At 50.3% G+C, this 27,952-nt stretch overlaps 1 protein-coding gene across 1 annotated transcript in view; it reads right to left on the bottom strand.

Moving 5' to 3' along the window:
* CHD3 (chromodomain helicase DNA binding protein 3) overlaps positions 1-27,952 on the bottom strand; it is a 106,843-nt gene that overhangs the window by 58,168 nt on the left and 20,723 nt on the right. Inside the window, 8 exon segments of the mRNA XM_039337967.1 lie at positions 402-613; positions 2,549-2,752; positions 3,864-4,094; positions 6,737-6,912; positions 8,722-8,869; positions 10,413-10,543; positions 13,451-13,722; positions 27,388-27,509. Coding sequence (XP_039193901.1) covers positions 402-613; positions 2,549-2,752; positions 3,864-4,094; positions 6,737-6,912; positions 8,722-8,869; positions 10,413-10,543; positions 13,451-13,722; positions 27,388-27,509 — 1,496 coding nt within the window.

The following is a 27,952-nucleotide window of genomic DNA, read 5'->3' as shown; positions in this document are numbered from 1 at the left end:
TCTAGTCCCGCCTTAAGCAAGAAAGCTGTCGGAGTGACTCTGGGCCAATCACCAGGAGACAGGGAGTTCTAGTCCCGCCTTAGGCATGAAAGCCGGCTGGGTGACTCTGGGCCAATCACCAGGAGACGGTGAGTTCTAGTCCCGCCTTAAGCATGAAAGCTGTCGGAGTGACTCTGGGCCAATCACCAGGAGACGGGGAGTTCTAGTCCCGCCTTAGGCATGAAAGCCGGCTGAGTGACATTGGGCCCGCCACTCTGTCTCAGCCCAACCCACCTCACAGACTTATTGTTATTGGTGTGGGGAAAACAGGAGAAAGGAGTGTGACTTATAAAGTCATAAAAGAACTAAAAAAAAAAACCCCAAACAAACACGCTGAGGCTTCCAGCCCGACGGAAAGCCACCTGTGGTTTATAACCCGATGGATGGTCATCCAGTCCGGCTTGATGCCGTAGCGGTAGTAGTTCTCCTCCATCTCCGCGTAGAGGGGATCCTTGCTCTTCCGCTTCTCGCTTTTGCCGTCGTCGTCGCCGGAGCCGTAGTCGAAGGGGGGAGGCTCGTCCATGTCGTTCTTCCGCTGGTAGTTTCTGTACATGACTAAGTGGAAGATCTCCAGCTGGGATTGGAAGGGAGAAGGAGAGCAGGAGGGATTACCTGTCTGGAGGACGGTGCCCCGAATCCAAGCCCGATTTTAATCCAGGAATATACCCAGGCTGCAGATGCAGAGTTTCCGGTTATCACCGCCCATCGACTGTTTCCGGCTATCGCCACCCATCGACTGTTTCCGGCTATCACCACCCATCGACTGTTTCTGGCTATCGCCACCCATCGACTGTTTCCGGCTATCGCCACCCATCGACTGTTTCCGGCTATCGCCACCCATTGACTGTTTCCGGCTATCGCCACCCATCGACTGTTTCTGGCTATTGCTACCCATCGACTGTTTCCTCCACCTTTTATAAGCCCGTTTTTTTCTCTGACGTTCGACAAAATCCCCGTTTTCCAATATTACCATTCGTTTTTTTAATGAAGAAAATGTACAGGACCGCCCGACTCGCTCCCGGGGGCTTCCAGGCAGCTTGTCGAAATAAAAACCCCAATAAAAAACTCAACAACACCCCCCCCCCAGAGCCTGGCAACAAGAGTCAAACCACAACTGCTTGATCAGCCACTGTTGGTATTTGATTGTTTGCCTGAGTTGGTTGTTGGTTGAACCGGAACACCTGACAGCAATCCAACACTCAGATAATAATGTTTGGTGTGTTAAATCGTCGCACCAAGATTTAACATTAAACCAACAATCCAGAAGTAAACCATTTCCCAATTAAGAAACTATCAACACAGACAAGACACACAGTCACAACACGCTAATTAAGCAGCTACCGGGAAGAAAACCACACTCCCACCGACACAGGCAGTGCATGCCCACTGTATATAAACAGAGAGTAAAGCCCACTCCCTTCTAACACTGATGGCATTCCCTAGTTGGGTCATGAAACGTCTGCAAGGAAAACCACCCAGCTCAGAGAGCACCCAGGACCCCACAGTCCTCCTCCTAGCACTGATGATGTTCCCTAGTTGGGTCATGAAACGTCTGCAAGGAAAGCCCCCCAGCTCAGAGAGCATCCAGGACCCCACAGTCCTCCTCCTCCTAGCACTGATGATGTTCCCTAGATGGGTCATGAGATGTCTGCAAAGGAAACCAGCCAGCTCAGAGAGCACCAGGGACCACTCCCCCGTCCTCCTCCTTCCCACTCCTCTTCCTCCTTCCCTCCTCTGACTCCTCCTCCTCCTTCTTCTTCCTCCTTTTTCCACTCAGTAAATCCCCTCTCCCTTCTAGCACTGATGATGTTCCCTAGTTGGGTCACGAAACATCTGCAAAGAAATCATCAAGCTTAGAGAGCACCAAAGATCCCATAGTTCTCCTCCTCCTCCTCCTCCTCCCTCCCTCCCCCTCCTTCTCTTCTCTTTCTCCTCTTCCTCCTTCTCCTCCTCCTCTCTCTTCTTCCTCTCTCCTCCCCTCCTCCACCTCCTCCTCCCACACTCCCTTCTAGCACCGATGACGTTCCCTAGTTGGGTCATGAAACGTCTGCAAGGAGACCCCTAAAAGCTCAGAGATCACCAAGGACCCCTCAGTCCTCCTCCTTCCATTCCACAGACGCCCCTCCCTTCCAGCACTGATGCTGTTCCCTAGCTGGGTCATGAGACGTCTGCGAGAAAAACCAGTCATCTCAGAGAGCCCCAAGGACCCCACCGCCCTCCTCCTTCCATCCCGCTCTTTCAACGTGACCCACAGCTACTCTCTTTTACTGATCATCCCTTTCGCTTCGGGGGGTCCATAAAATGGATATCCGCCGGTAAGTGCGATTGTGTTATCAAAACGGGGCCAGACAGGAAACAAACAAACAAACAAACAAAAGCTGGGACCGGCGACGGAAAGCTCCCAACTCAAAGAGACGGGGCTGAGCTCAGACCCCGCCCCCCACCTTCGGTTAGGATCCGGCTGTCCCTCTCCTCCCGGCCCTGGCCCGCCATCCCAAAGGGGGCATACCTGCAATTCCTTGATCCAGGAGCAGTGCCAGTAAGAGAGGCCCACCCATTTCACGAAGAATTCGCGCTCCGAGCGTCCCTGGAGCGTCTTCGGGGGCGGGTCATCCGGCTTGCGATCGGAGGGCAGGGGGACGGCCACCGGCGTTGGGGGCTCCCCCCACTGCCAGTGCAGAATCTTCTGGACCCGGCCCTTCAGCATCGGGCACTGCGAGCAGGGGAAAGAAGCCGTCAGAGATCGGCTGGCCGATCTCGCTCTTGTGAAGACGGTACTATTTTATTGATTTATCTATCTGATCTATCCATTTTATTCATTTTTATAGGGTTAGCATTGGGGTTAAGGTTAGGGTTGAGGGTTAGGGGTCGAGGACTACCTGTACAAAACCGAATAAAACAAATCCTGGTAACAACGATCAAACCAACTACTTGATGGGTTCCGTACCACCTCGGGGTCCCCGGGCCAATCTTATTTCCACAGGGAGGGAGGGAGCCACCACGGAGAAGGCCCTTCTGACTGGTCCCACCAGATGGACCCCTAACGCCCCGTCTCCCCATTCTGGTGGGTCACACGGATGTAGCTGGGAAAAGACAGTCCTTCAGATACCAGAGAGGGAGCCACCACGGAGAAGGCCCTTCTTCCTGGTCCCACCAGATGGACTTGCTTAAGAGAGGGGACCCCTAACACTCCCTGCCTCCCCATTCTGGTGGGTCACATAGATGTAACAGGGGAAAGCTGGTCCTTCAAATAACAGGGAGGGAGCCACCACAGAGAAGGCCCTTCCTACGGGTCCCACCAGATGGACCCCCCCCTTAAGAGAGGGGACCCCTAACACCCCCTGCCTCCCCATTCTGGTGGGTCACACATAACTGGGAAAAGAGGGTCCTTCCAATAACAAGGAGGGAACTGCCACCGAGAAGGCCCTTCTCCTGGATCCCGCCTTAAGAGAGGAGACCCCCTAACACCCCCTGCCTCCCCGCTCTGGTGGGTCACACAGATGTAACTGGGAAAAGACGGTCCTTCAAATAACAGGGAGGGAGCCACCACCGAGAAGGCCCTTCTTCCTGGTCCCACCAGATGGACCCCCCTTAAGACAGAGGACCCCTAACACCCCCTGCCTCCCCATTCTGGTGGGTCACACAGAGGTAACTGGGAAAAGATGGTGCTTCCAATAACAGGGAGGGAGCCACCACGGAGAAGGCCCGGTTCTCCGAGCCTTTGTGGAAGGTATACGTATTTCAAAACGGGGGGAGGGGGGCGTGGTGTCCCTCCCACCTGCGCCCTCCCCCTCCCTGCCTCCCCTCCTTCCCGGCGCCCTCACCGTGCAGCGGGGACACAACCACTCCCCGTTGGGGATCTCCGGCAGAGGCGGGTTGAGGCAGTGGATGTGGTACGAAGAGATGCAGGCGTCGCAACACAGCAGCTCCCCCCCGTCCTTACAGGTCCGGCAGTACTCCATGTGCTCGTCCTCCTCCTCCTTCTCCCCGTCGTCCAGCTCTCCTTCGTACTCGTCCTCCTCCTCCTTCGGCTCCCACTGTACTCCTTCTTTCTCCTGTAAGCCGGGGAGATCACACACACACACACACACACACGAGAGAAAGGAGAGCTGGGTTACCGAAATAGGGTCAACACAGAGCTGGGGGGGGGGTTCAAAGAGGAAGCAAAGGCACAGCAAAACCACATGCAAGAGCTTTAAATGGGGGGGGGCGGCCCTAAGCATTAGTGTATGGGGGGGTGTCCGGTATCGCCGGCTAGAATGTCGGACTGGGTAACGAGATCGAGACACGGCTATTTTGCTCCTGGGTCTTCTAAACATCCCCCGCGTGAGAGGTCCACCGCTTACAGCAGTGGGTTCTCAACTTTTTGAATGCCGCGACCCCCCCAACCGGTCGTACGTCGAGGACTACTCAATCGGTCGTAAGTCGAGGACTACTCAACTGGGGCAGCACCGTTTGCAGAATGGGGACATTTGGCGGGCTCAGCAGGGCAGAGACAGCCTGGACAATTCCTATTGGCTTTGAAAGCCAATTGAATTAGACTCTATTCAAGAGAGTCTCTTCTATTGGCTTTCAAAAGCCAATAGAATAAAAGCGAGTAGCACAGCTAAGGAAAAGGGGGGAAAAAATGGCGGACTGCGTTGTTTGGTGACCCCCGTGAAATGGTCGTTCGACCCCAAATGGGGTCCCGACCCACAGGTTGAGAACCGCTGACTTACAGCCACAATTCGGTCTAAAATTCCCATCCAGAGACTTTGGGGTCCATTTTACGACCTTTCTCTGCCATCGTCGTTAAGGTGAGCCACGGCAGGGGTTAAGTTTGTAACCTGGTTACTAAGCAAAGCCGGCTTCCTGCATTGACGTGGCTGGTCAGAAGGCTGCCGAAGGGGAGGATCACGTGACACCCCGCCCTCCACGGGACACTGCAACCGTCCTAAGTACCGGTCAGTTGCCAAGCGTCTGAATTTTGATCACGTGATGCTGCAGCGGTCGTTGAGTGTGGGAAAAAAGGGTCTTAAGTTCCCTTTTCCAGGGCTGTCGTAACCTCCAGCGGTCGCTAAAAGGGTGGCTGTTCTAGAGAGCCAAGTCTTTGCAGTGCAGAAATAGAACAGAACCACAAAGTCAGACGGGACCTCAGAGGTCTTATAGTCCAGCCCCTTGCTAGAAGGGTTAACCCAAAGGTGGCCCAAGTCCTTCTTTCAACCTGCCTCCAGAAGCAGTGAAGGCTCCAACACTGGAAGTTTTGAAGAAGAGACTGGACAGCCATTTGTCCGAAATGGTACTACAGGGTTTCCTGCCTGAGCAGGGGGTTGGACTAGATGACCTCCAAGGTCCTTTTCGAATCTTATCCTTTCTTCCTTCCCTTCCTCCCTCCCTCCCTCCCTTCTCCAACACTGGAAGTTTTGAAGAAGAGACTGGACAGCCATTTGTCCGAAATGGTACTACAGGGTTTCCTGCCTGAGCAGGGGGTTGGACTAGATGACCTCCAAGGTCCCTTTCAAATCTTATCCTTTCTTCCTTCCCTTCCTTCCTTCCTCCCTCCCTCCTCCAACACTGAAAGTTTTGAAGAAGAGACTGGACAGCCATTTGTCTGAAATGGGACTACAGGGTTTCCTGCCTGAGCAGGGGGTTGGACTAGATGACCTCCAAGGTGCCTTCCGAATCTTATTCTTCCTTCCTTCCTTCCTTCCTTCCTTCCTTCCTTCCTTCCTTCCTCCCTCCCTCCCTCCCTCCCTCCCTTCTCCAACAGTGGAAGTTTTTAAGAAGAGACTGGACAGCCGTTTGTCCGAAACGGGATAGGGTTTCTTGCCTGAGCAGGGGGTTGGACTAGATGACTTCTAAGGTCCCTTCCGAATTTTATTCCTCCTTCCTTCCTCCCTCCCTCCCTCCGTCCTCCAACACTGGAAGTTTTGAAGAAGAGACTGGACAGCCATTTGTCCGAAATGGGACTACAGGCTTTCCTGCCTGAGCAGGGGGTTGGACTAGAACAGTGGTTCTCAACCTTTTTAATGCCGCGACCCCCAACCGGTCGTAAGTCGAGGACTACTCAACTGGTGCAGCACCGTTTGCAGAATGGGACTTTTGGCGGGCTCAGCAGGGCAGAGACAGCCTGGACAATCCCTATTGGCTTTTGAAAGCCAATAGAATTAGACTCTATTCAAGAGAATCCATTCTATTGGCTTTCAAAAGCCAATAGAACAAAAGGGAGTAGCACAGCTAAGGAAAAGGGGGGGAAAAATGGCGGACTGCATTGTTTGGCGACCCCCGTGAAATGGTCGCTCGACCCCAAATGGGGTCCCGACCCACAGGTTGAGAACCACTGACCTAAAAGACCTCCAAAGTCCCTTTCAACTTTACTATTATTATTATTATAACCCCAGCCCATCTCCTTGTCCCACTATGCACATAGCACCCCTAATCCCCCAGGTCCCTTTCCTTCTACCCTTCACCGGCCCACCCCAATTTTTTCCAAAGGAACCAGCCACGCTGGCTCTCGCAGCCGGACAGACCCGCAGGGAAAAACCGGTCCCAGCGAATCCGTGAAATCTGAATTTCCCCCCGATTGTTCCGAGGCGTCTTTGGCTAAAGCGGGGAAGGAGGGCTGGATCCCGCGTCCAGCCCGGGGTGGGGTGGGGTGGGCAAGATGGCGCGAGGTGCCAGTGTGCAGAGAGCAAGGAAGGAAAGTGAACAGGCTTACACAGTGTGGACAGCTCCACTTGCCCTCGGGGGCCTTATCCAGCTCCGGATCCAGGCACACCAGATGGTAAGCTCTGGGACACGAGTCGCACAGGATGATCTCCCCGCCCTGCTGACACACCTCGCAATAGTCTTGGTGGTCGGTCTCGTAGCCGTCCGCCTCTTCTTCGCCAGCCACTGCGAGGGGAGGAGAGAGGAAATAGGGTGAGGGTCTCCCCAGCATCCCAAGACTGCTCTAGGACCCCGAGGATGGGCCTTCCCATGGTCCTGTAGCTGCACGTACAGTAGTGGCCCAAATTGTGGAAACCTTTTGGGAAAAATGTGTTTTTGAGGTTTGGTGGCTAATAACACCACTTTCTTTTTTTGTAGTAGTAGTACCATAAAATTATATATCAATGGAAAGATCATTTAATCAAGAACGCAATGCAACCATTTCCGTTCAATTATCTGTACCGTATTCTGTGAAAAGGGACAGCCAAATAAGCCAGAAAAAGGAAGCACAACTTGCTTCGGTTGATCTCAGGTAGCTCTGATTGCAGCCAATGAGCACCAGTGCTTAGCGAGCCAATTGGGTGTCTTCTTGTTTTGGCCACGAGCCAACCAGATCACCGTAGGATCCAGTGATTGATGTCATGTATTGAAGCCGAGAGGAGGACATTGGTCAGTGTGTGATGGGATCGCTATCCAGTGGGTTGGGTTTTTTTGTGTGTTCTTCCATTTAGGGAGCTTGTAAAATGTCACAAAATTAAAGTAGTTATTATTATTATTATTATTATTATTATTATTATTATTATTAATCATCACAGTCAGCCAGATGTTCACACTGGATTTGGCATTTTTTAAAATTAATTATTATTATTATGGATCATCGCACAGTCAGCCAGTTGTTCAGACCGGATTTGGCATTTTGTCTACCTATCGAGTCCTTACCCAGGACCTGGGATAGGCAGAGGTGGATGTTTGATGGTATTACAGGTATCGTCTCAGGATGGAAGCAGTTCCTAGTAAGGCCGCCTTTTGCAATTGACTAATAGCGAATTTGTCAATGCCAATGATGGTGTTCAAGTGGTGCTCCAGTTGTTTTGGGATTGCACCCAAGGAGCCTATGACTATTGGTACTACCCTTGCTTGCTTTTGCCACAGTCTTTCTATTTCTATTTGTAGGTCTTTGTATTTTGTGATCTTCTCCAGTTCTTTCTTGTCTATTCTGCTGTCTCCAGGCACTGCCACGTCCACCAGACTTTTTTGTCTTTCTTATCGACAATTGTTAAGTCTGGGGTATTATGTTGCAGGTGCTTGTTTATTTTTATTTTATTTATTTTTATTATTGAAAATTTTTAAAATTTTTACAAATAGGGAAAAGAAAAAAGAAAAAACAAAAAACAACCCTACCCAACCACCCCAACCCTCCCACTCCATCCCCCCAACCTTCCCAAAGCTGAATATAGGCTTAATTAAAATTTCTAAAAATCTTAAAAAGAAATTAAAAAAGTATAAACCATAAATATATCTAAATACATTACATAAGCTTATAAGATAATTAACCATAATATATATGTAAAAAAGAAAAGCATAAATATATATATTTATTTATTTTTTAAATTATTATTATTACTATTATTATTATTATTACTAAACCAAGGACCCCACCGTTCAACCTGAGCTACAAAAATCCCTTTCTGTAGAGGATTACGATCACGATTTATCACTTCGTTCCTGGCAGCCACATCGACAGCTTATGCACTAGGGACAAATTCCTTGTGTGTGTGTCCAGTGACGCTTGGCCAATAAAGAATTCTGGGAAAGCCTCCGGAATTATCTAGCCACGGACACCCAAAGTTTGAAAAGAAAAAAAAACCCTGTTCTTTCTCGACAGCCGAGGACAGCGCAGCACCCTTTCCACCTTTTTAATTAGTAAGGTGCCCTTCGTGGTGGGAGAAGGCCTCCCTGCGTCTCCCACCCCGGGCGGGACGAGCTTAACCTCACCTTTTTTCTTCTTCCGTCCGGGCCGACCCCGCCTGAGTTTCTTGACCCTTCCTGAACTGTCGGAACGCACGGAAGAACTGTGAACGCTCGAGTTATCCAGGTCGGATTCTTCTTCCGGGTCCGCCACCTCATCACTCTGAAACAAATGCTGTACATAACCGGAGCGGTCCTCCATTAGGAAAAACCCACAAAGAGGCAAGAGATGAAGAGGAACGGTGGTGGGAAAGGAAAGAGGGACGGGGGGGGGGTTTGTGGTACCCCCGACTTCGGAGCTACACCCCAAAAGCAAGCAGAAAGACGCAAGAAGGAGCTTTCCGCCCGGCCCAGCCCAACGATGGAGTTGACCAACCTGGTTTGGCTACAAAGGGGTTGGATCTGAGGGACCGCGCGCGGGTCTATTTCACACGGCAAAGGGTGAGGGGGCAGGAAGAAAGGACGTGGAGATGAGGTTGTAAACGACAAGCACGCATCCCGCAGTCGCAACCATGCAACCTGAATTTGCCGCGCCGGTTCCTCAAAGGAATCTCAGGCTAAGGATATTGCCAAAAGGGTCACTGGCACTGCCAGGGCTTAGAGCAAGGGTGTGCAACCTTGACAACTTTATGACTTGTGGATTTTCAAGTCCCAGAATGGAACTCAAAGTCTTCAACTTTTAAGAATTGTGGACTTCAAGTCCCAGAATTAAACTCAAAGTCTTCAACTTTAAGACTGGACTTCAAGTCCCAGAATTGAACTCAAAGTCTTCAACTTTAAGACTTTGGACTTCAAGTCCCAGAATTGAACTCAAAGTCTTCAACTTTAAGACTTTGGACTTCAAGTCCCAGAATTGAACTCAAAGTCTTCAACTTTTAAGAGTTGCAGACTTCAAATCCCAGAATTGAACTCAAAGTCTTCAACTTTTAAGAATTGTGGACTTCAAGTCCCAGAATTGAACTCAAAGTCTTCAACTTTAAGACTTTGGACTTGAAGTCCCAGAATTGAACTCAAAGTCTTCAATTTTAAGACTTGTGGACTTCAAGTCCCAGAATTGAACTCAAAGTCTTCAACTTTAAGACTTTGGACTTCAAGTCCCAGAATTGAACTCAAAGTCTTCAACTTTAAGACTTTGGACTTCAAGTCCCAGAACTGAACTCAAAGTCTTCAACTTTAAGACTTTGGACTTCAAGTCCCAGAATTGAATTCAAAGTCTTCAACTTTACGAATTGTGGACGTCAAGTCCCGGAATTGAACTCAAAGTCTTCAACTTTTAAGAATTGTGGACTTCAAATCCCAGAATTGAACTCAAAGTCTTCAACTTTAAGTCTTTGGACTTCAACTCCCAGAATGGAACTCAAAGTCTTCAACTATGACTTGTGGACTTCAACTCCCAGAATTGCCTAGCCAGCTGCAGGGGCATTGAAGTGCACTGGTCATGAAGTTGCCAAAGTTGGGGACCCTTGGCTTAAGAGTCACACCCCCTCCCCATGGCTAGCAATAGCCAGCACGCCAGCCAACGATGCCAAGTCCGCTCCATTTGCAGAAGAGCGACTAGCTCGTTCCGAGGTGGGCTGGTGGTCTCTTTTGAAAAAGCCACAAAGCTCTTCCACCTTGCAAAATTGGATCCAGAAATGCCGAAGCCCTCAAGCTCAGCTCGGGGGGGGGGGCGGGGGGGTCCACATTCACACGCACAGCTTTGAGGGACTGGGTCTTACTGAGCTGCTTTTTTTCCGCTTCCCGCCGATCATGCCCAGCTTGATCTTCAGGGGCGCCATCTTCTTCCCTTTTATCCTCCTCTTCACCTCCGGGACGCGGGGGCTTTTGCTCCGCTTCTTGTGGCCCGGTCCTTGGGTGGAAGGAGGCGGCGGGGGGGGGGGAACACAAACAAACATAAAAAACCCAAAAAAAGGACTTCTCAGGTGAACGGTCCACATTGTCGTCAGAAAGAGACGGGCGGGTTTCGGGGAACGGCTCCAAAGCGGCGAAGCGGAGGGCAAAAAGATGGTCTAGGCCAGCAGTTCTCAACCTGTGGGTCGGGACCCCATTTGGGGTCGAACGACCATTTCACGGGGGTCGCCAAACAACGCAGTCCGCCATTTTTCCCCCCTTTTCCTTAGCTGTGCTCCTCCCTTTTATTCTATTGGCTTTTGAAAGCCAATAGAATGGACTCTCTTGAATAGAGTCTAATTCTATTGGCTTTCCAAAGCTAATAGGAATTGTCCAGGCTGTCTCTGCCCTGCTGAGCCCGCCAAAAGTCCCATTCTGCAAACGGTGCTGCAAGTTGTCTGCAGCGAAGGCGAGCTGTCTGGAAGTTTCCACCCCTCCCTGCTGAGCAACTACTAAAAATGTAAGGAAAAGAGGGCCAGGGGTGGGAGGTGGGAGGCCGGCGGGCGCAGGGAGGGTTGCTGGCGCACGTGGGGCCCGGCGGTGCCTTACCTCCCTTGGGCTGGGCCAGCTGGTGGCCCAGCCGGTGGTCGGCCTGCGCCATCGCTGCCCCTTGCCAGCTACGCCTCGGCCGGCGCAGGGGGCGGCACCACGCATACGCAGGGCTCCCGGGCAGGGAAAGTCCTTGACTTACGACCGGTTGGGTAGTCCTCGACTTACGACCGGTTGGGTAGTCCTCGACTTACGACCAGTTGAGTAGTCCTCGACTTACGACCGGTTGAGGTTGTGGCATTAAAAAGGTTGAGAACCACTGGCCTAGGATCATCTCATCCCAGAGAAAGGCGAGCGTTGCGGCTGCTCTGCTCGCTTGCAAAAAAAAAAAATCAAAGATGGCGGACGGGGGGGGGGAAACGGGACAAGGGGTCGAGAGGATTCAAAGTTGGCCCCTTCCAGTTATTTCCAGGAAGGTGGGAGCCTGCCAGGCTTAAGCGCGGAAAGCTGGAGGATCCGCTAAGTCTGGGTTGAGGGCCAACAACTTAGGCCGGTGTTGGCCCGTCCCCTTGTAGTAACACCTCTCAACTCTGGCTCAAGTCTTCTGCTTTTAAGCTCCAGACGCGACAGCCCTGGCTCTGCACCCGGAGCTAACTCAAGCCTAGAAGAGACACGGGCTCCCCTAAAGAGCTCCTCTTTGTGGGGTCCTTGGTGGTCTCTGAGCTGGGGGGGGAGCTAACTGGCAGAGGGTTTCATGACCCAACTGAGGAACTTCAGCGGGGCTAGAAGGGAGGGGGGTTTGCAGAGTGGAGGGAGGAGAGAAGAGAGGAAGGGGAGGGGGGAGGAGGAGGAGGAGAAAGAGAAAAGGACTGGGGGGGTCCTTGGTGCTCTCTGAGCTGGGTGGTTTCCTTGCAGACGTTTCGTGACCCAACTGGGGAACATCATCAGTGCTAGAAGGGAGGAGGAGGAGAAGAAGAAGGAGAAGGAGGAGGAGAAGAAGGAGAAGAAGAAGGAGGAGGAGAAGAAGAAGGAGGAGGAGGAGGAGGAGGAGGAGAAGAAGAAGAACTGAGGGCTCCTTGGTGCTCTCTGAGCTGGGTTCTTTTCTTGCAGACGTTTCATGACCAAACTAGGGAACATCGTCATTGCTAGAAGGGTGGGGGGTTGTGGAAAGGAGGAGGAGGAGGAGGAGGAGGAGGAGGAGGAGGAGGAGGAGGAGGAGGAGGAGGAGGAGGAGGAGAGTGACTGAGTGGTCCTTGGTGCTCTCTGAGCTGGTTGGTTTCCTTGCAGACGTCTCAGGACCCAACTAGGTGACGTCAACAGTGCCAGAAGGGGGTGGGGGTCTTCTCCCTGTTTATATACAGGAGCTTGCTCTGCCTGTGTTGGTGGGAGCCTAGTAGCCCCCTTGGGTGTTCTCTGATTGGGCTATTCTCTTCTGTCTGGGGTTTATCCTTGCTTCTCTAAGTGTGAGCTTTTGCAGAGTTCTGTGTTCTGGGTTTTTTGTTCTTTTGGCAGCCCTGATGACGTTCCCTAGTTGGGTCATGAAACATCTGCAAGAAAACCCTCAAGATCAGAGACCGCCAAGGACCCCACAGTCCTCCTCCACCCTGTAATCCCTTCTAGTAGGGTCATGAAATGTCTGCAAGAAAACCCTCAAGTTCAGAGAGCACCCAGGACCCCACAGTCCTCCTCCTCCTTCTCCTCCTCCTCCCTCCCTATAATCCCTTCTAGCACTGATGATATTCCCTAGTAGGCTCATGAAACGTCTCCAAGAAAACCCTCAAATTCAGAGAGCACCAAGGACGCCACAGTCCTCCTCCTCCTCCTCCTCCTGTTCTTCTCTCCTCCTCCTGTCTGCAACCCGTTCCTTCTAGCACTGACCACGTTCCCTAGTTGGGTCATGAAACGTCGGCCAGACAAGCACCCAGCTCAGAGAGCACCAAGGACCCCACAGTCCTCCTCCTCCGCTTCCTGTCTCCACAATCCCCCCTTCCTTCCATCACTGATGATGTTCCCTAGTTGGGTCATGAAACGTCTGCAAGAAAACCCTCAAGTTCAGAGACCGCCAAGGACTCCACAGTCCTCCTCCCTCTCCTCCTGCCCTTCTCTTCGTCCTCCTTCTCCTCCTCCTGTCTGCAACCCGTTCCTTCTAGCACTGACCACGTTCCCTAGTTGGGTCATGAAACGTCGGCCAGACAAGCACCCAGCTCAGAGAGCGCCAAGGACCCCCACAGTCTTCCTCCTCCTCCTCCTCACCCCCCCCCCCACAGTCGACCTGATCTGGCCAGCCGCCGCCCCTCCCCGGGTCCCCCACCCCATTCCTCGTCCCGCCTCGTCCCGGTGTCTTGCAGAGGAGGGCTGACCGGCGCCCGGCACTCACCTTTGCCCTCTTTGGTTTTGGCTTTGCGGAGGGGAAGAGGCTGGGGCGGGGGCTGCAGCAGGTGTTGGGGCTCGGGCGAAGGGATGACGGCCGACACGGCGGCGGAGACCTGTTCTGCGACGGCGGCGGCCGCTGCGGCCGCGGCGGCCGCGGCCACGGCGGCCGTGGAGCCCTTGAAGGGGTTGTTGGCGCTGAATTCCCGCCACTTGGCTCCCATGATGGTCATCATCTTGGACATGGGGATCTTGGGGTTCTTTTTGGCAATGAGAGGCCTGCAGGAGGGAGGGAGAGGCGATGCAAAAGGGTCACTGAAGCCCCCCCGTCGTTGGGCCTGGGAAGGCTGGACTCTGCCTTTCGCGGCAACAGCAGACTCCAAACTCACAGCCTGCCCCACGGTGCTTTCACAGCCCTCCTCTCTGAGTGGTTCGGGGTCACCCTGTTTCCCCCCCCCCACACACACACACACTGCCCAACAATCTGGGTGCTCATTTGACTGACCTCGGAAGGACGGAAAGCCGAGTCAAGCTTGAGCCGGTCAGGATCGAACTGCTGGCGGTGGGCAGTGGGTTAGCCTGCAGCACTGCCTTGTAACCACTGTGCCATCATAGCTTCCTTCCTTCTCCTTCTTTCCTTTCCTTCCTTCCCATTTTCCTTCCTTCCTTCCTTCTCCTTGTTTCCCTTCCTTCCTTCTCCTTGTTTCCTTTCCTTCCTTCCTTTCTTCCTTCTCCTTGTTTCCTTTCCTTCCTTCTCATTTTCCTTCCTTCCTTCCTATTTTCTTTCCTTCCTTCCTTCCTTCTCCTTGTTTCCCTTCCTTCCTTTCCATTTTCCTTCCTTCCTTCCTTCCTATTTTCTTTCCTTCCTTCCTTCCTTCTCGTTTCCCTTCCTTCCTTCCCATTTTCCTTCCTTCCTATTTTCTTTCCTTCCCTTCCTTCTCATTTTCCTTCCTTCCTTCTCCTTGTTTCCCTTCCTTCCTATTTTCTTTCCTTCCTTCCTTCCCATTTTCCTACCTACCTTCTCATTTTCCTTCCTTCCTTCCTTCTCGTTTCCCTTCCTTCCTTCCCATTTTCCTTCTTTCCTTCCTTCTTTCCTTCTCATTTTCCTTCCTTCCTTCCTTCCCTTCCTTCCCTTCCTTCCTTCCTTCCTTTCCTTCCTTCTTCCCTTCCTGATTGGACAGCCCCTTGTCTTAAATGATATAGGGATTCCTGCTTGAGCGGGGGGCTGGACTAGAAGACCTTCAAGGTCCCTTCCAGCTCTATTCTGATTGATTGACAGCTGTTTGTCTGAAATGGTATATAGGGTTTTCCTACCTGAGCAGGGGGTTGGACTAGATGACCTCCGAGGCCCCTTCCCGCTTTGCTGTCATTAAAAAAAAAGCCAGGGGCGCAAGCTCCTCGGCGGGAACTGGAGAAGATAGGAATTTTCCTGGCAGCGGGAAAGATTAATCAAAGGAACACTTTTGCCTCCCGGAGCTGTGCGCCTTCCATCGTCGCTGGAGGTTTTGAAGAAAAGATTGCGCAGCCCGTTTTGTCCGGGACGACATATATGGGCTCCCGCCTTGGGCAGGCTGGGGTTGGACTAGATGACCTCCCAGGTCCCTCCCATTCTATAACCCTTTTTTACAAATCAGAGGGGGGGCTTTCGCCAGGCCCCCTTGCCTGGCTGCTCGGGTCGTAAAAAAACGCACTGGCGCTGCCTCCTTTTAGAAAAACGAGACGCGTTTCGTCGGAAAGGGATGCCCAGAAGAAGGAAGGGTCAATATCCAAGTTTTTTTTTTTTTTTTAAATCAGGTTCTAACCCCGGAGCATGAGAACGGGACACTTAGGAACGGGGCAGTCAGGGGGTCCAACGAAACCGCTTTAAAAACAGCGGAGGCTGGAAATCTTGCCACATCAGGGAGGGGATGAGACAGGCGCTAGGGGGGGATTGGGGGAGGAAGAAGCAAAAAGCAACCAAGCTAGTGGAGAGGAGAGCGAGCCTGTTTCTCCAGCCAGCCGCAACATCACACAGCAAATCGCTTCCGCTCTCTCCTCCCTTGGGGAATCTAACGTGTGTGTGTGTGTGTGTGTGTGTGTGTGTGTGTGTGTGTGTGTGTGTACACAGACACAGCTCCAGCGCACCAAAGCGGAGGATTAAAGGGGTCTCCCCTCCTCTCTTATCAGTCCCCAGGGAACGGACGAGAAACTGCCAAACTAGAACGGGCCAACGCTCCATTTAATCCGACCAGAGGCCGAACGTCGCTGGAGGAAACGATGCTGAGATTTGGGCAGAGTGAGCCTGGAGGCACAAGCATCCTGGTGCCCCCCAGCCCCCCCACCTTATCCCCCCAAGCCCCCCACCCGCCCCCAACCGAGAAGCCCCCCCAAAGCAGAAGACATCCATCATTTCCAATCGTTCTGCTTGCCAAGGGGGAGGGCTGCTTTCTCGGTCCTGCTTCCTGCACACAGACCCACACACGCACACGCACACACCGTGCACACAGCTTCAGGACTTCACTGGCTGCCAGTGGAACCACCTGCCTCCAGAAGCGGTGAATGCTCCAACACTGGAAGTCTTTAAGAAGAGACTGGACGGCCATTTGTCCGAAATGGGAATAGGGTTTCCTGCCTGAGCAGGGGGTTGGACTAGATGACCTCCAAGGTCCCTTCCAACTTGATGATGATGATGATGATGATGATGAACCCATCTGCTGATGTCTGAGCCGGTGGGGGCTTAAGCCTACACAAAGACCATTTGTCCACAATTCTATTCTATTCCTATTTCTTATTCTATCCAATCCAATCCGATCCTATGCTATCCTATCCTATTCTATTCAGCAGGGGGCTGGACTAGAAGACCTCCAAGGTCCCTTCCAGCTCTTATTCTATTCTTCACTTACAGCCACTGGCGTGGCAGGAAAGGCCACCGAATGGGCCAAAACGCACTTAACCAATAATCTCACTTAGCAACATAAATGTCGGGCTCCGTTGCGGTCCTTAAGTCGAGGACTACCAGCCGTGGCGTCAGAGGCCGTTTGGGATGTGCCATCGTTACGACACCGTCTATTTTAGGGCAGATCCGTTGATATCCCGATTTCTTAAGAGACTCTTCAGGGGCAAAATCCCTTCCTGTCCGTTTTAAAATCTAAGACGGGCCGTTTGGGGGTAGAGCTGTTAAGCGAGACCTTGGCTAAGCGGGTTTTGTCCCATTTTATGACCTTTCTCGCCACCGTCGTTAAGTGGATAGCTGCAGCTGATAGGTTAGTAAGCGGGCTGCTAAGCGGACCCGGCTTCCCCCCATTGACTTTGCTTGTCAGAAGCTCACAAAAGGGAATTAGGTGGTTTCCCCCCCCACCCACCCCCGGGACGCCGCAACCGTTGTAAATACGAGTCCGTTGCCAAGTGGCTGGATTTTGATCTTACGATCGTGGGGATGCCGCAAGTGTGAAAAAGGGCCCCAAGTCGCTTTTATTCAGTGCCGCCGTGATTTTGAACGGTCACTAAACGAAGCACAGCGAGGACAAAGGCGAGTATTAAAGGGCCAGAACGAAATTTGAAATGATTTAATGTGAGAACTCTCTATACCAGGGATGGGGAACCTTGCCTCTTTTATGACTCCTGGACTTCAATTCCTGAGCCAGCCATGCTGAGGGGAAAGGGAGAGGTTTCCAAGCCGAGCCATGTTGGCTCAGGAATTCTGGGAGTTGAAGTCCACCAGTCATCAAGGGAGCCATAATTCCCCCATGCTGGCTGAGGAATTCTGGGAGTTGAAGTCCACCAGTCATGAAGGGGCCAAAGTTCCCCCATGCTGGCTCAGGAATTCTGGGAGTTGAAGTCCACGAGTCCTAAAGGGGGGCATAGTTTCCCTCATGCTGGCTCAGGAATTCTGGGAGTTGAAGTCCACGAGTCATCAAGGGAGCCATAGTTCCCCCATGCTGGCTCAAGGAATTCTGGGAGTTGAAGTCCACAAGTCATCAAGGGACCATAATTCCCTCATGCTGGCTCAGGAATTCTGGGAATTGAAGTCCACGAGTCATCAAGGGAGCCATAGTTCCCCCATGCTGGCTCAGGAATTCTGGGAGTTGAAGTCCACGAGTCCTAAAGGGGGGCATAGTTTCCCTCATGCTGGCTCAGGAATTCTGGGAGTTGAAGTCCACGAGTCATCAAGGGAGCCATAGTTCCCCCATGCTGGCTCAAGGAATTCTGGGAGTTGAAGTCCACAAGTCATCAAGGGACCATAATTCCCTCATGCTGGCTCAGGAATTCTGGGAATTGAAGTCCACGAGTCATCAAGGGAGCCATAGTTCCCCCATGCTGGCTCAGGAATTCTGGGAGTTGAAGTCCATGAGTCATCAAGGGAGCTATCGTTCCCCCATGCTGGCTCAAGGAATTCTGGGAGTTGAAGTCCACGAGTCCTAAAGGGGGCCATAGTTCCCCCTTGCTGGCTCAGGAATTCTGGGAGTTGAAGTCCACGAGTCATCAAGGGACCATAGTTCCCTCATGCTGGCTCAGGAATTCTGGGAGTTGAAGTCCAGAAGTCATCAAGGGAGCCATAATTCCCTGATGCTGGCTCAGGAATTCTGGGAGTTGAAGTCCACGAGTCCTAAAGGGGGCCATAGTTCCCCCATGCTGGCTCAGGAATTCTGGGAATTGAAGTCCACAAGTCATCAAGGAGCCAAAGTTTCCCTCATGCTGGCTCAGGAATTCTGGGAGTTGAAGTCCACAAGTCATCAAGGAGCCAAAGTTTCCCTCATGCTGGCTCAAGAATTCTGGGAGTTGAAGTCCACAAGTCCTAAAAGAGCCAAGCTTGCCTACCCCTGCTCTATACCGTATCATATATTGAACACAATAATAGTTTTTTCTCATCCATTGCATTAAAAAATAATAATGTACTTGGGGGGGGGGTGTGCATCACGTGAAGAAGCCAGGAGCCTCGGTCCTCTTGCTCCCCCCCCAAAAAAAATAAAAATAAAAACCCATTTCGAAAATTATCCGTCAATCAACCTCCTTTTGCCGCTTTGCGCTATGATCTCATTCGGACGGGTGGATCGGGCTGGTTTAATTATTGATGGCCGATGCGGCCCACAATGCACCACCGACGGGCTATTAAAGTAAAAAAAAAAAAAAAAAAAGGAGGGATGCCATTACGGAGAAATACGAGCTCTGGCTTTAAAAGGGGAGGGGGAAGCGAAAGGGGGGGGAGAGAAAAAATATGCAAGGCGCTCAACACCGAAGGAGGGAGGGGTCTGAATTGATTTCATTTCAAAATGGTTTCCAGAAAACAGGCGTGTCTCCGAAACAAAGGCAAGGCCTGAACAAAAAAAACATAAAAAACGGCACGGCGGGTCCGGCCTTGTGTGCGTGCGTGCGTGTTTGTGTGTGTAAAGAATTGAAGGGGGAAAAAAAAAGAATGTGGAAAAAAGGGGAAGGGAACGGATGGAGAGGCAGACAACAAGGATAACCACAAGATTAAAAAGAAAAAAAAGAAAAAAAGACATGGCTGGCTGTTCCAGACTGCCGTAGCAGATGGGAGTCATTTGGCACCTAGGCAGTTAAAACAACAAAAAAAAAATAATCAGAATATTAAAAACAGATCGAGAAAAAAAGGAAGATGGGGGGACGATTAAGGGGCCTGGAGGCTAAAATGTATAAAAGAACGGTTGCTGGAATTGGGTGTGTCGGGTTGAATGAGAAGGAGGAAAGGGGGGGGGGACAAGATAGCAGCAGCCTTCCAATATTTGGGGGGGGGTCTGCCCCGAAGAAGGGGGGGGTCCATCTATTCTCCGAAGGACAAGAAAGCGACGGGTGGAAACCAATCAAGGAGAGAAGCAAGCTGGAATGAAGGAGGCATTTCCTGCCAGTTGGAACAGTTAATCAGCGGAACCACCTGCCACCAGAAGTTGTGGGTGCTCCAACGCTGGAGGTTTTTAAGAAGAGACTGCACGGCCGTTTGTCTGGTATGGAAAACGGTGTCCTGATCAAGCCAGGGGATGGACTACAGGACCTCCGAGGTCCCTTCTGACTCTGTTATTCTGTTAGTCTAATGAGAAGAAGGACCAGAAGCGGTGAATGCTCCAACACTGGAAGTCTTCAAGAAGAGACTGGATAGCCGTTTGTCTGAAATAGCATAAGGTTTTCTGCCCGAGCAGGGGGTTGGACTAGATGACCTCCAAGGTCCCTTCCAACTATTATTATTATTATTATTATTATTATTATTATTATTATATTGTATTCATTAAACATGAACCTGTCAACTGAACGTTCAAATTATATTATATTATTATTTTTTATTCATTAAACATGAACCTCAGTCAACTGAACATTCAAATTATTATTATTACTACTACTATTATTTTATTCATTAAACATGAACCTCAGTCAACTGAACATTCAAATTATATTATTATTATTATTATCTTTTATTCATTAAACATGAACCTCAGTCAACTGAACATTCAAATTATATTATTATTATTATTATCTTTTATTCATTAAACATGAACCTGTCAACTGAACATTCAAATTATATTATTATTACTACTACTACTATTATTATCTTTTATTCATTAAACATGAACCTCAGTCAAATGAACATTCAAATTATATTATTATTATTATTATCTTTTATTCATTAAACATGAATCTCAGTCAACTGAACATTCAAATTATATTATTATTATCTTTTATTCATTAAACATGAACCTCAGTCAAATGAACATTCAAATTATATTATTATTATTATTATTATTATTATTATCTTGTATTCATTAAACATGAACCTCAGTCAACTGAACATTCAAATTATATTATATTATTATTATTATCTTGTATTCATTAAACATGAACCTCAGTCAACTGAACATTCAAATTATATTATTATTATTATTATCTTTTATTCATTAAACATGAACCTCAGTCAACTGAACATTCAAATTATATTATTATTATTATTATCTTTTATTCATTAAACATGAACCTCAGTCAACTGAACATTCAAATTATATTATTATTATTATTATTATTATTATTATCTTGTATTCATTAAACATGAACCTCAGTCAACTGAACATTCAAATTATATTATATTATTATTATTATCTTGTATTCATTAAACATGAACCTCAGTCAACTGAACATTCAAATTATATTATTATTATTATTATCTTTTATTCATTAAACATGAACCTCAGTCAACTGAACATTCAAATTATATTATATTATTATTATTATCTTGTATTCATTAAACATGAACCTCAGTCAACTGAACATTCAAATTATATTATTATTGTTGAACCTCAGTCAACTGAACATTGTTGTTATTATCCCAAGCTTCTCGACTCCCTGGCAGAATCAGAATGCCCACGGAGCACCCTAGCCAGGAAAATACCCCGGCTGGAGAAAGGAAGTGGACGGGAAGAAGAGGGAGGGAGAGAGAGAGAGAACAATCGATGGATTTTTCTGGAACAGGGCGGGGGGGGGGGCGGAGGCTGGACCTCCTCCCAGTAGCCTATTAAAATTACAATTATTATTATTTATTAAATTTAGATAAAATATAAAACCAATTGCCCTTTTAAAAGTGATGCCTATCTTATCTTAATCCTATCTTATTTTACCTCAATCCTATCTTTATCTTTATTATCTTTATCTATCTTTATCTTATCTTATCAACTGGCCGAACCAGATTTTGAAGGCCAAAAGAGTGGGGACAATTTTTGCTTCATGCAGTACAATGACCCACAGAGGGGAGGGGGCACAGCAGAAAAGGCTCCTTGACACACAGGCACACACACACACACACCCTCCGCGCAGCAAGGCAGGGTGCACAGCAACCCCTTCCGCTGGAGCAGTAGGGTGGAAGGGCCACAAAGATGATCAGAGGACTGGAGGCTAAAACATACAAGGAACGGTTGCTGGAATTGGGTAGGTCTAGTTTAATGAAGAGAAGGACGAGGGGGGACAGGATAGCAGTGTTCCAGTTATCTCAGGGGCTGCCCCAAAGAAGAGGCAGTCAAGCTGTTCTCCAAAGCGCCTGAAAGCAGGACAAGAAGCAACGGGTGGAAACTCATCAAGGAGAGAAGCAACCTGGAACTAAGGAGAAACTTCCAAACGGTGAGGACAATCAACTGGTGGAACTTGAGAAGTTGTGAATGCTCCAACACTGGAGGATTTTAAGAAGAGATTGTCTGGAAGGGTCTAGGTCAGGGGTCCCCAACCTCCAGTCCTTGGACCGGTACCGACATGCCAGCATCCGGTCTGCACAAACAAGCAATGCCCCATCCGCGGGATGCAGGCAGCACACAAAACCACGCACACTCCAGTCCGTGGAAAAACCTCTCTCTACAGAACCGGTGGTCCCTGGTGCCCCAAAGGTTGGGGACCTCTGGTAAAGGGTCTCCTGCTTGAGCAGGGGGATGGACTAGAAGACCTCCAAGGTCCCTTCCAAGCCTGTTATTCGGTTATTTCTCCTCCTCCTTTTGGGGTCTCCTGCTTGAGCAGGGGGATGGACTAGAAGACCTCCAAGGTCCCTTCCAAGTCTGTTATTCGGTTATTCCTCCTCCTCCTCCTTTTGGGGTCTCCTGCTTGAGCAGGGGGCTGGACTAGAAGACCTCCAAGGTCCCTTCCAAATCTGTTATTCGGTTATTCCTCCTCCTCCTCCTCCTTTTGGGGTCTCCTGCTTGAGCAGGGGGATGGACTAGAAGACCTCCAAGGTCCCTTCCAAGTCTGTTATTCGGTTATTCCTCCTCCTCCTCCTTTTGGGGTCTCCTGCTTGAGCAGGGGGATGGACTAGAAGACCTCCAAGGTCCCTTCCAAGTCTGTTATTCGGTTATTCCTCCTCCTCCTCCTCCTTTTGGGGTCTCCTGCAGGGGGCTGGACTAGAAGACCTCCAAGGTCCCTTCCAAACTCTGGTGATTCTAGGATGGTCCCATTGGGGGGGGGGAGAGGCTGTCAGACCTCCTACACCCACACAAGCCTTTGCAGCTCCAGGCTGCACCCCCCCAGTTCAGGGGTGTCTTTAATCCACACCCCAAAGCACCCCAAGGGACTCTGGGATCCCAAAGGCTGGACCCTTTGTCCCCTCCGATGCCAGGGTTGCCGAGAGGGACAACAAAGCCCTGCTTCTCTCTCACACGTTGCACAACCTGGCTTCCAGAGCACAGGAGCTACCGCGCAACTCTCGCAGCCATCTTGCTGCGGTGTGTTAGGAGCACAGCTGCTCCCCAAAAGCCCGGCCAGAGCCCCAGGAAGGGGAAATCAAAGGGCTGCAAAAAGGAATCCCCTCTTGATCGGGGAGCTTTATGGCCAATTCCAGCAACGGCCTGCCGTGACAGCCTCGGGGAAGGCGGGCGGGCGGGGTGGACAGATCTGCCTCCCGCCCAGGCAAGTGCCCAACAATTCAGAGCTAATTAGAGGCAGGCCCCGCCACTGGGCCTGTCCCCCCCCCCTGAGCACCTGGAATAAATCACCGCCTTTATTAAAGCTGGCGAGGCCCAGGTGGCCTGGCGACGGCCGCTGCCAGATTTCTGCCCCTTGGTCACAGAGCCGGGGTTGGCAGCCGAGCAGGGCTCTGCCCGCCAAGCCGAAGGCGGGAGACAGCAGGGGGGGCTGCCAAGGCCACTGACGGCTTCCCCCACGGCTGACGGGAGCTCAGCCTGGCCTGGCTTGAACTGCAGGCTGGCAGCCAGAGGAGGTCGGGGAAGGCAGAGGACGCCGGGCGCCCTGGGACGTTCCAGGGCTTTGGCTGAACAAGGACGCCGAGCTTAGGAAGGCAGAGAGAGAGAGAGAGAAAGAGAGAGAGAGAGAGAGAGGAAGAGAGGGACGGAGGGAAAGAGGAAGTGAGAGAAAAAGAGAAAGGGAGAGAGAAAATGGGAGAAAGAGAGAAAAAGAGAGAGAAGAGAGAGAAAGGGAGAGAAAGGGGGAGAGAAAGAGAGAGAGGAAAAGGGAGAGGGAGAGAGAGAAAGAGGGAGGGAGGGAGACAGAAAGGGAGAGAAAAAGACAGAGAGAAAGAAAGGGGGAGAGAGAGGGAGGGAGAGAAAGAGAAAGAGGGAGGGAGAAAGGGAGAGAGAGAAAAAGAGAAAGAAAGAGAGAAAGGGGGAGAGAGAGAGAGAAAGGAAGAGAGAGAGAGGGCAGGAAAGAGGAAGTGAGAGAAAAAAAGAAAGGGAGAGAGAGAAAACGGGAGAAAGAGAAAAAAGAGAGAGAGAAGAGAGAGAAAGGGAGGGAGAGAGAGAAAGAGGGAGGGAGGGAGACAGAAAGGGAGAGAAAAAGAGAGAGAAAGAGAGAAAGAGAAAGAGAGAGGGAGAGAGAGAAAGAAAGGGAGGGAGAAAGGGAGAGAGAAAGAGAGAGAAGAGAGAGAGAAAGAGAGAAAGGGGGAGAGAGAGAGAAAGGAAGAGAGAGAGGGAGGGAAAAAAGAGAAAGAAAGGGGGAGAGAGAGAGAAAGGGAGAAAGAGAAAAAGACAAAGAGAGAAAAGGGAAGAGAGAGAGAAAAGGAGGGAGGGAGAGAGAAAGGGAGGGAGAGGGAGGGAGAGAGAGAGAAAGGGAGAGAGAAAGAGAAAAAGAGAAAGAGAGAGAAGGGGAGAGAGAGAAACGGAGGGAGAGAGAAAGAAAGAGAGAGAGAAAGAGAGAAAGGGAGGGAGAGGGAGAGAGACAGACAGACAGACAGAAGAACCCATCCAGCTCTAGGCAGGAGTCTTGCCTCCCCCCCCCCTTCCAGCCCCTCAGAGGGGCAGAGATAGGCAGGAGAAGCAGGTCCCTTTGCACAAGCCACAATCACAATCCAGACAAACTTGCTGGCAGACGCCTCCGGAGAGAAGACTATCAGCGCAGGGCGGGGGGGGGGGGGGGGCTCCTCTCAAAACACTTGTTTGGTTCTTAAGGTGACCAGAGTAGGATCCTATTAGAAAGGGATGTGTGTGTGTGTGTGTGTGTGTGTGTGTGTGTGTGTGTGTGTGTTGTTTGTGTGAGAAAGAGAACCTGGGGTTGCGTTGAGCACTACCCTTTTCACAGAGAATTGTGCATTGCGGGCCGGGAGACGCATTCAGGGGCCTCCGCAAATCTATCGATTTGTGTTCGTTTATCTGGCTGCCCGTCTCAAAGGCTCATCAAATGAAGACTCAGGGGAAGCAAATGACAGTAAGAATGAGAGAAGAGAGAGAGAATGATAAACGATAGCTAGATGCTAGATGGATAGACGGATACGGGGGGGGAGAGAGAGAGAGAGAGAGAGAGAGAGAGAGAGAGAGAGAGAGAGAGAGAGAGAATGGACGGATAGATAGACAGGATGGGTGGGTGGGTGGGTGGGTAAGTAGGTAGGTAGGTAGAAAGAATGGATGGATGGATAGATAGATAGATAGATAGATAGATAGATAGATAGATAGATAGATAGATAGATAGATAAATAGAAGTAGGTAGGTAGGTTGGTAGGTAGGTAGAAATGGATGGATGGATGGATGGATGGATATAGGTAAGTAGGTAGGTAGAAAGAATGGATAGATAGATAGATAGATAGATAGATAGATAGATAGATAGATAGATAGATAGATAGATAGATAGAGGTAGGTAAGTAGGTAGGTAGGTAGAAAGAATGGATGGACAGACAGGATGGATGGATGGATAGGTAGGTAGGTAGAAAGAATGGATGGATGGATGGATGGATATAGGTAAGTAGGTAGGTAGAAAGGATAGATAGATAGATAGATAGATAGATAGATAGATAGATAGATAGATAGATAGATAGAGGTAGGTAAGTAGGTAGGTAGGTAGAAAGAATGGATGGACAGACAGGATGGATGGATGGATAGGTAGGTAGGTAGAATGAATGGATGGATGGATAGATATAGGTAGGTGGGTAGGTAGAAAGAATGGATGGATGGATAGATAAGATGTAGGTAAGTAGGTAGGTAGGTAGAAAGAATGGATGGACAGACAGGATGGATGGATAGGTAGGTAGGTAGAATAGATGGATGGATGGATAGATATAGGTAGGTAGGTAGAAAGAATGGATGGACAGACAGGATGGATGGATGGCTGTAATGGATGGAGACAGACAGACAAACAGACAGATAGATAGATATAGACAGACAGACAGACGGGTCTCCCTACAGACATGGGTTGTGTCTCATCTAACGGGGAACCTCATTTGGAGGCACCTGATGTTGTAAGAGGCGTCCGTGAACATGGCTGGATATGTACGTTTTTACCTGATTATCCTTATAAAACCACTTTTTGAAGAGGCAACCAATAAATATTCCAAATAAACAAATAAACCTCGACAATTAAGCGCCGTTCCTTCAGAAGGTGCCTTCTGCGCCCCCCATTTCTCTCTGCTCAGCGACAGTGCTTAAGTGCCCCCATTTCACGACCTTATTTTGCCACAGCCGTTAAGCGAATCACGCGGTTGTTAAGTAAATCTGGCTCCCCCCCCCGACTCTCCTTGTCGTGAAGCCGGCTGGGAAGGTTACAGAGGTTGATCACACCACACACAAACACACACACACGCACGGGACACTCCGCCTGTTGTAAATACATGCCAGTCACCAAGCGCTTGAATTTTGATCGACATGGCCACGGGAGAGCCTGCCACGGTCGTTAAGTGTGAAAACCGGCCGTAAGGTCTCTTTTTTTCCGTGGCTTTGAAACTTCAGAGCGGCTTTGTGACTTCGAACAGTCATTAAACAAATGACTGTAAATGGAGGGCTAGCGCTATTTTCATGCATGACTTAGAACAGGGGTAGGCAGCCTTGGCTCTTTTATGACTCGTGGACTTCAACTCCCAGAATTCCTGAGCCAACCATGCCTTTTTTTCCCCCTCCTCCTACCTCCTATAGCAGAAAGATTGCAGAGGAAGGGATTGTAAGAGAGTAAGCATGTTGATGGGTATATGTAGCCTGCTGACTCAGGAATTCTGAGGTTGCCTACCCCTGACTTCTCTGTCCATCAGTTCCAATGATTGACAGCTCTTCCTGTCCACAAGTCCTTCTTAATGCCTCGTCTACTGAAGTCTCAACTCATTTGGTCTAGGCCAGGGGTAGGCAACCTGGGTCTTTTAGGACTCATGAACTTCAACTCCCAGAATTCCTGAGCCAACATGGGGGAATTATGGCCCCTTCATGACTTGTGGACTTCAGCTCCCAGAATTCCTGAGCCAGCCATGACTTTTTATTTCTCCCCTCCTACCTCCTATAGCAGAAAGATTGGAGAGGAAGGGATTATAAGAGAGTAATCACATCGATGGGTATACACAGCCTGCTGGCTCAGGAATTCTGAGGTTGCCTACCCCTGACCTCTGTGTCCATCAATTCCAATGATTGACAGCTCTTCCTGTCCACAAGTCCTTCTTAATGCCTCGTCTACTGAAGTCTCAACTCATTTGGACTAGACCAGGGGTAGGCAACCTGGGCTCCTTTATGACTGGTGGACTTCAACTCACAGAATTCCTGAGCCAGCCATGCTGAGGGGAAAGGGAGAGGTTTCCAAGTTAAGCCATGCTGGCTTAGGAATTCTGGGAGTTGAAGTCCACAAGTCATGAAGGGAGCCATAGTTCCCCCATGCTGGTTGAGGAATTCTGGGAGTTGAAGTCCACAAGTCATAAAAAGGGGCCATCGTTCCCCACCTCTGGTCTAGGCCAGGGGTAGGCCACCTTGGCTCTTTGATGACTCGTGGACTTCAACTCCCAGAATTCCTGAGCCAGCCATGCTGAGGGGAAAGGGAGGGGTTTCCAAGCTGAGCCAGGCTGGCTGAGGAATTCTGGGAGTTGAAGCACACCAGTCATCAAGGGGGCCATAGTTCCATGCTGGCTGAGGAATTCTGGGAGTTGAAGTCCACGAGTCATCAAAGAGCCAAGGTGGCCTATCCCTGACCTAGAATGTTTTTATTTGGGGGGGGGGGGAGAAAAAAGTCAACCTTAAAAATCAACCTTTCACGTTTCCCTCGCCCGCCTGCCCACCCGTCCGATACCGAAGCACCCACCTCATGAACTGGCTGAAGGCTTTGTAGTTGGTCAAGGTGTGGTAGTCTTCCTCGGTGAAAACGTGGTCCACGTCTTCCAGGCCCCAAGTCATGAGCAGCTGAGCCGAGGACTTCTGCTCCACCTTGGAAGGAAGAGGGCAGACAGGGTCAGGGGGTCTCCCACCCCGAGGGCAAAATAGGCCTCGGTGCCTATTGCAGTACACGGAGAGGAGGGGGGAGGGGGAGAGGAAGGGGGAAGAGTGGAAATTTCGAACACGGCGCATCGATGTTCGGAAAGGCAACAGGGATCAGACTTAAATAGATAAAATGCAGGATAACAGGGTGGGGAGGGACCTCGGAGGTCTTCTAGCCCAACCCCCTGCTCAGTCAGGAAACCCCTATACCAATGTCTTCTGGAGGAGGAGGAGGAGGAGGAATAACAACAGAGTTGGAAGGGACCTTGGAGGTCATCTAGCCCAACCCCCTGCTCAGTCAGGAAACCGCTATACCATTTCAGACAAAGGACAGCCCAGTCTCTTCTTAAAGACGAGGTGGAGGAAGAGGAGGAAGAATAACAGAGTTGGAA

This window comes from Crotalus tigris, unplaced genomic scaffold (genome assembly GCF_016545835.1).
Source record: "Crotalus tigris isolate CLP2741 ecotype Arizona unplaced genomic scaffold, ASM1654583v1 scf7180000017690.20705106771:4171800, whole genome shotgun sequence".
Classification (NCBI taxonomy): Eukaryota; Metazoa; Chordata; class Lepidosauria; order Squamata; family Viperidae; genus Crotalus; species Crotalus tigris.
Note: the sequence above shows the minus strand (reverse complement) of the source record. Positions and strands in the feature narration are given on the sequence as shown.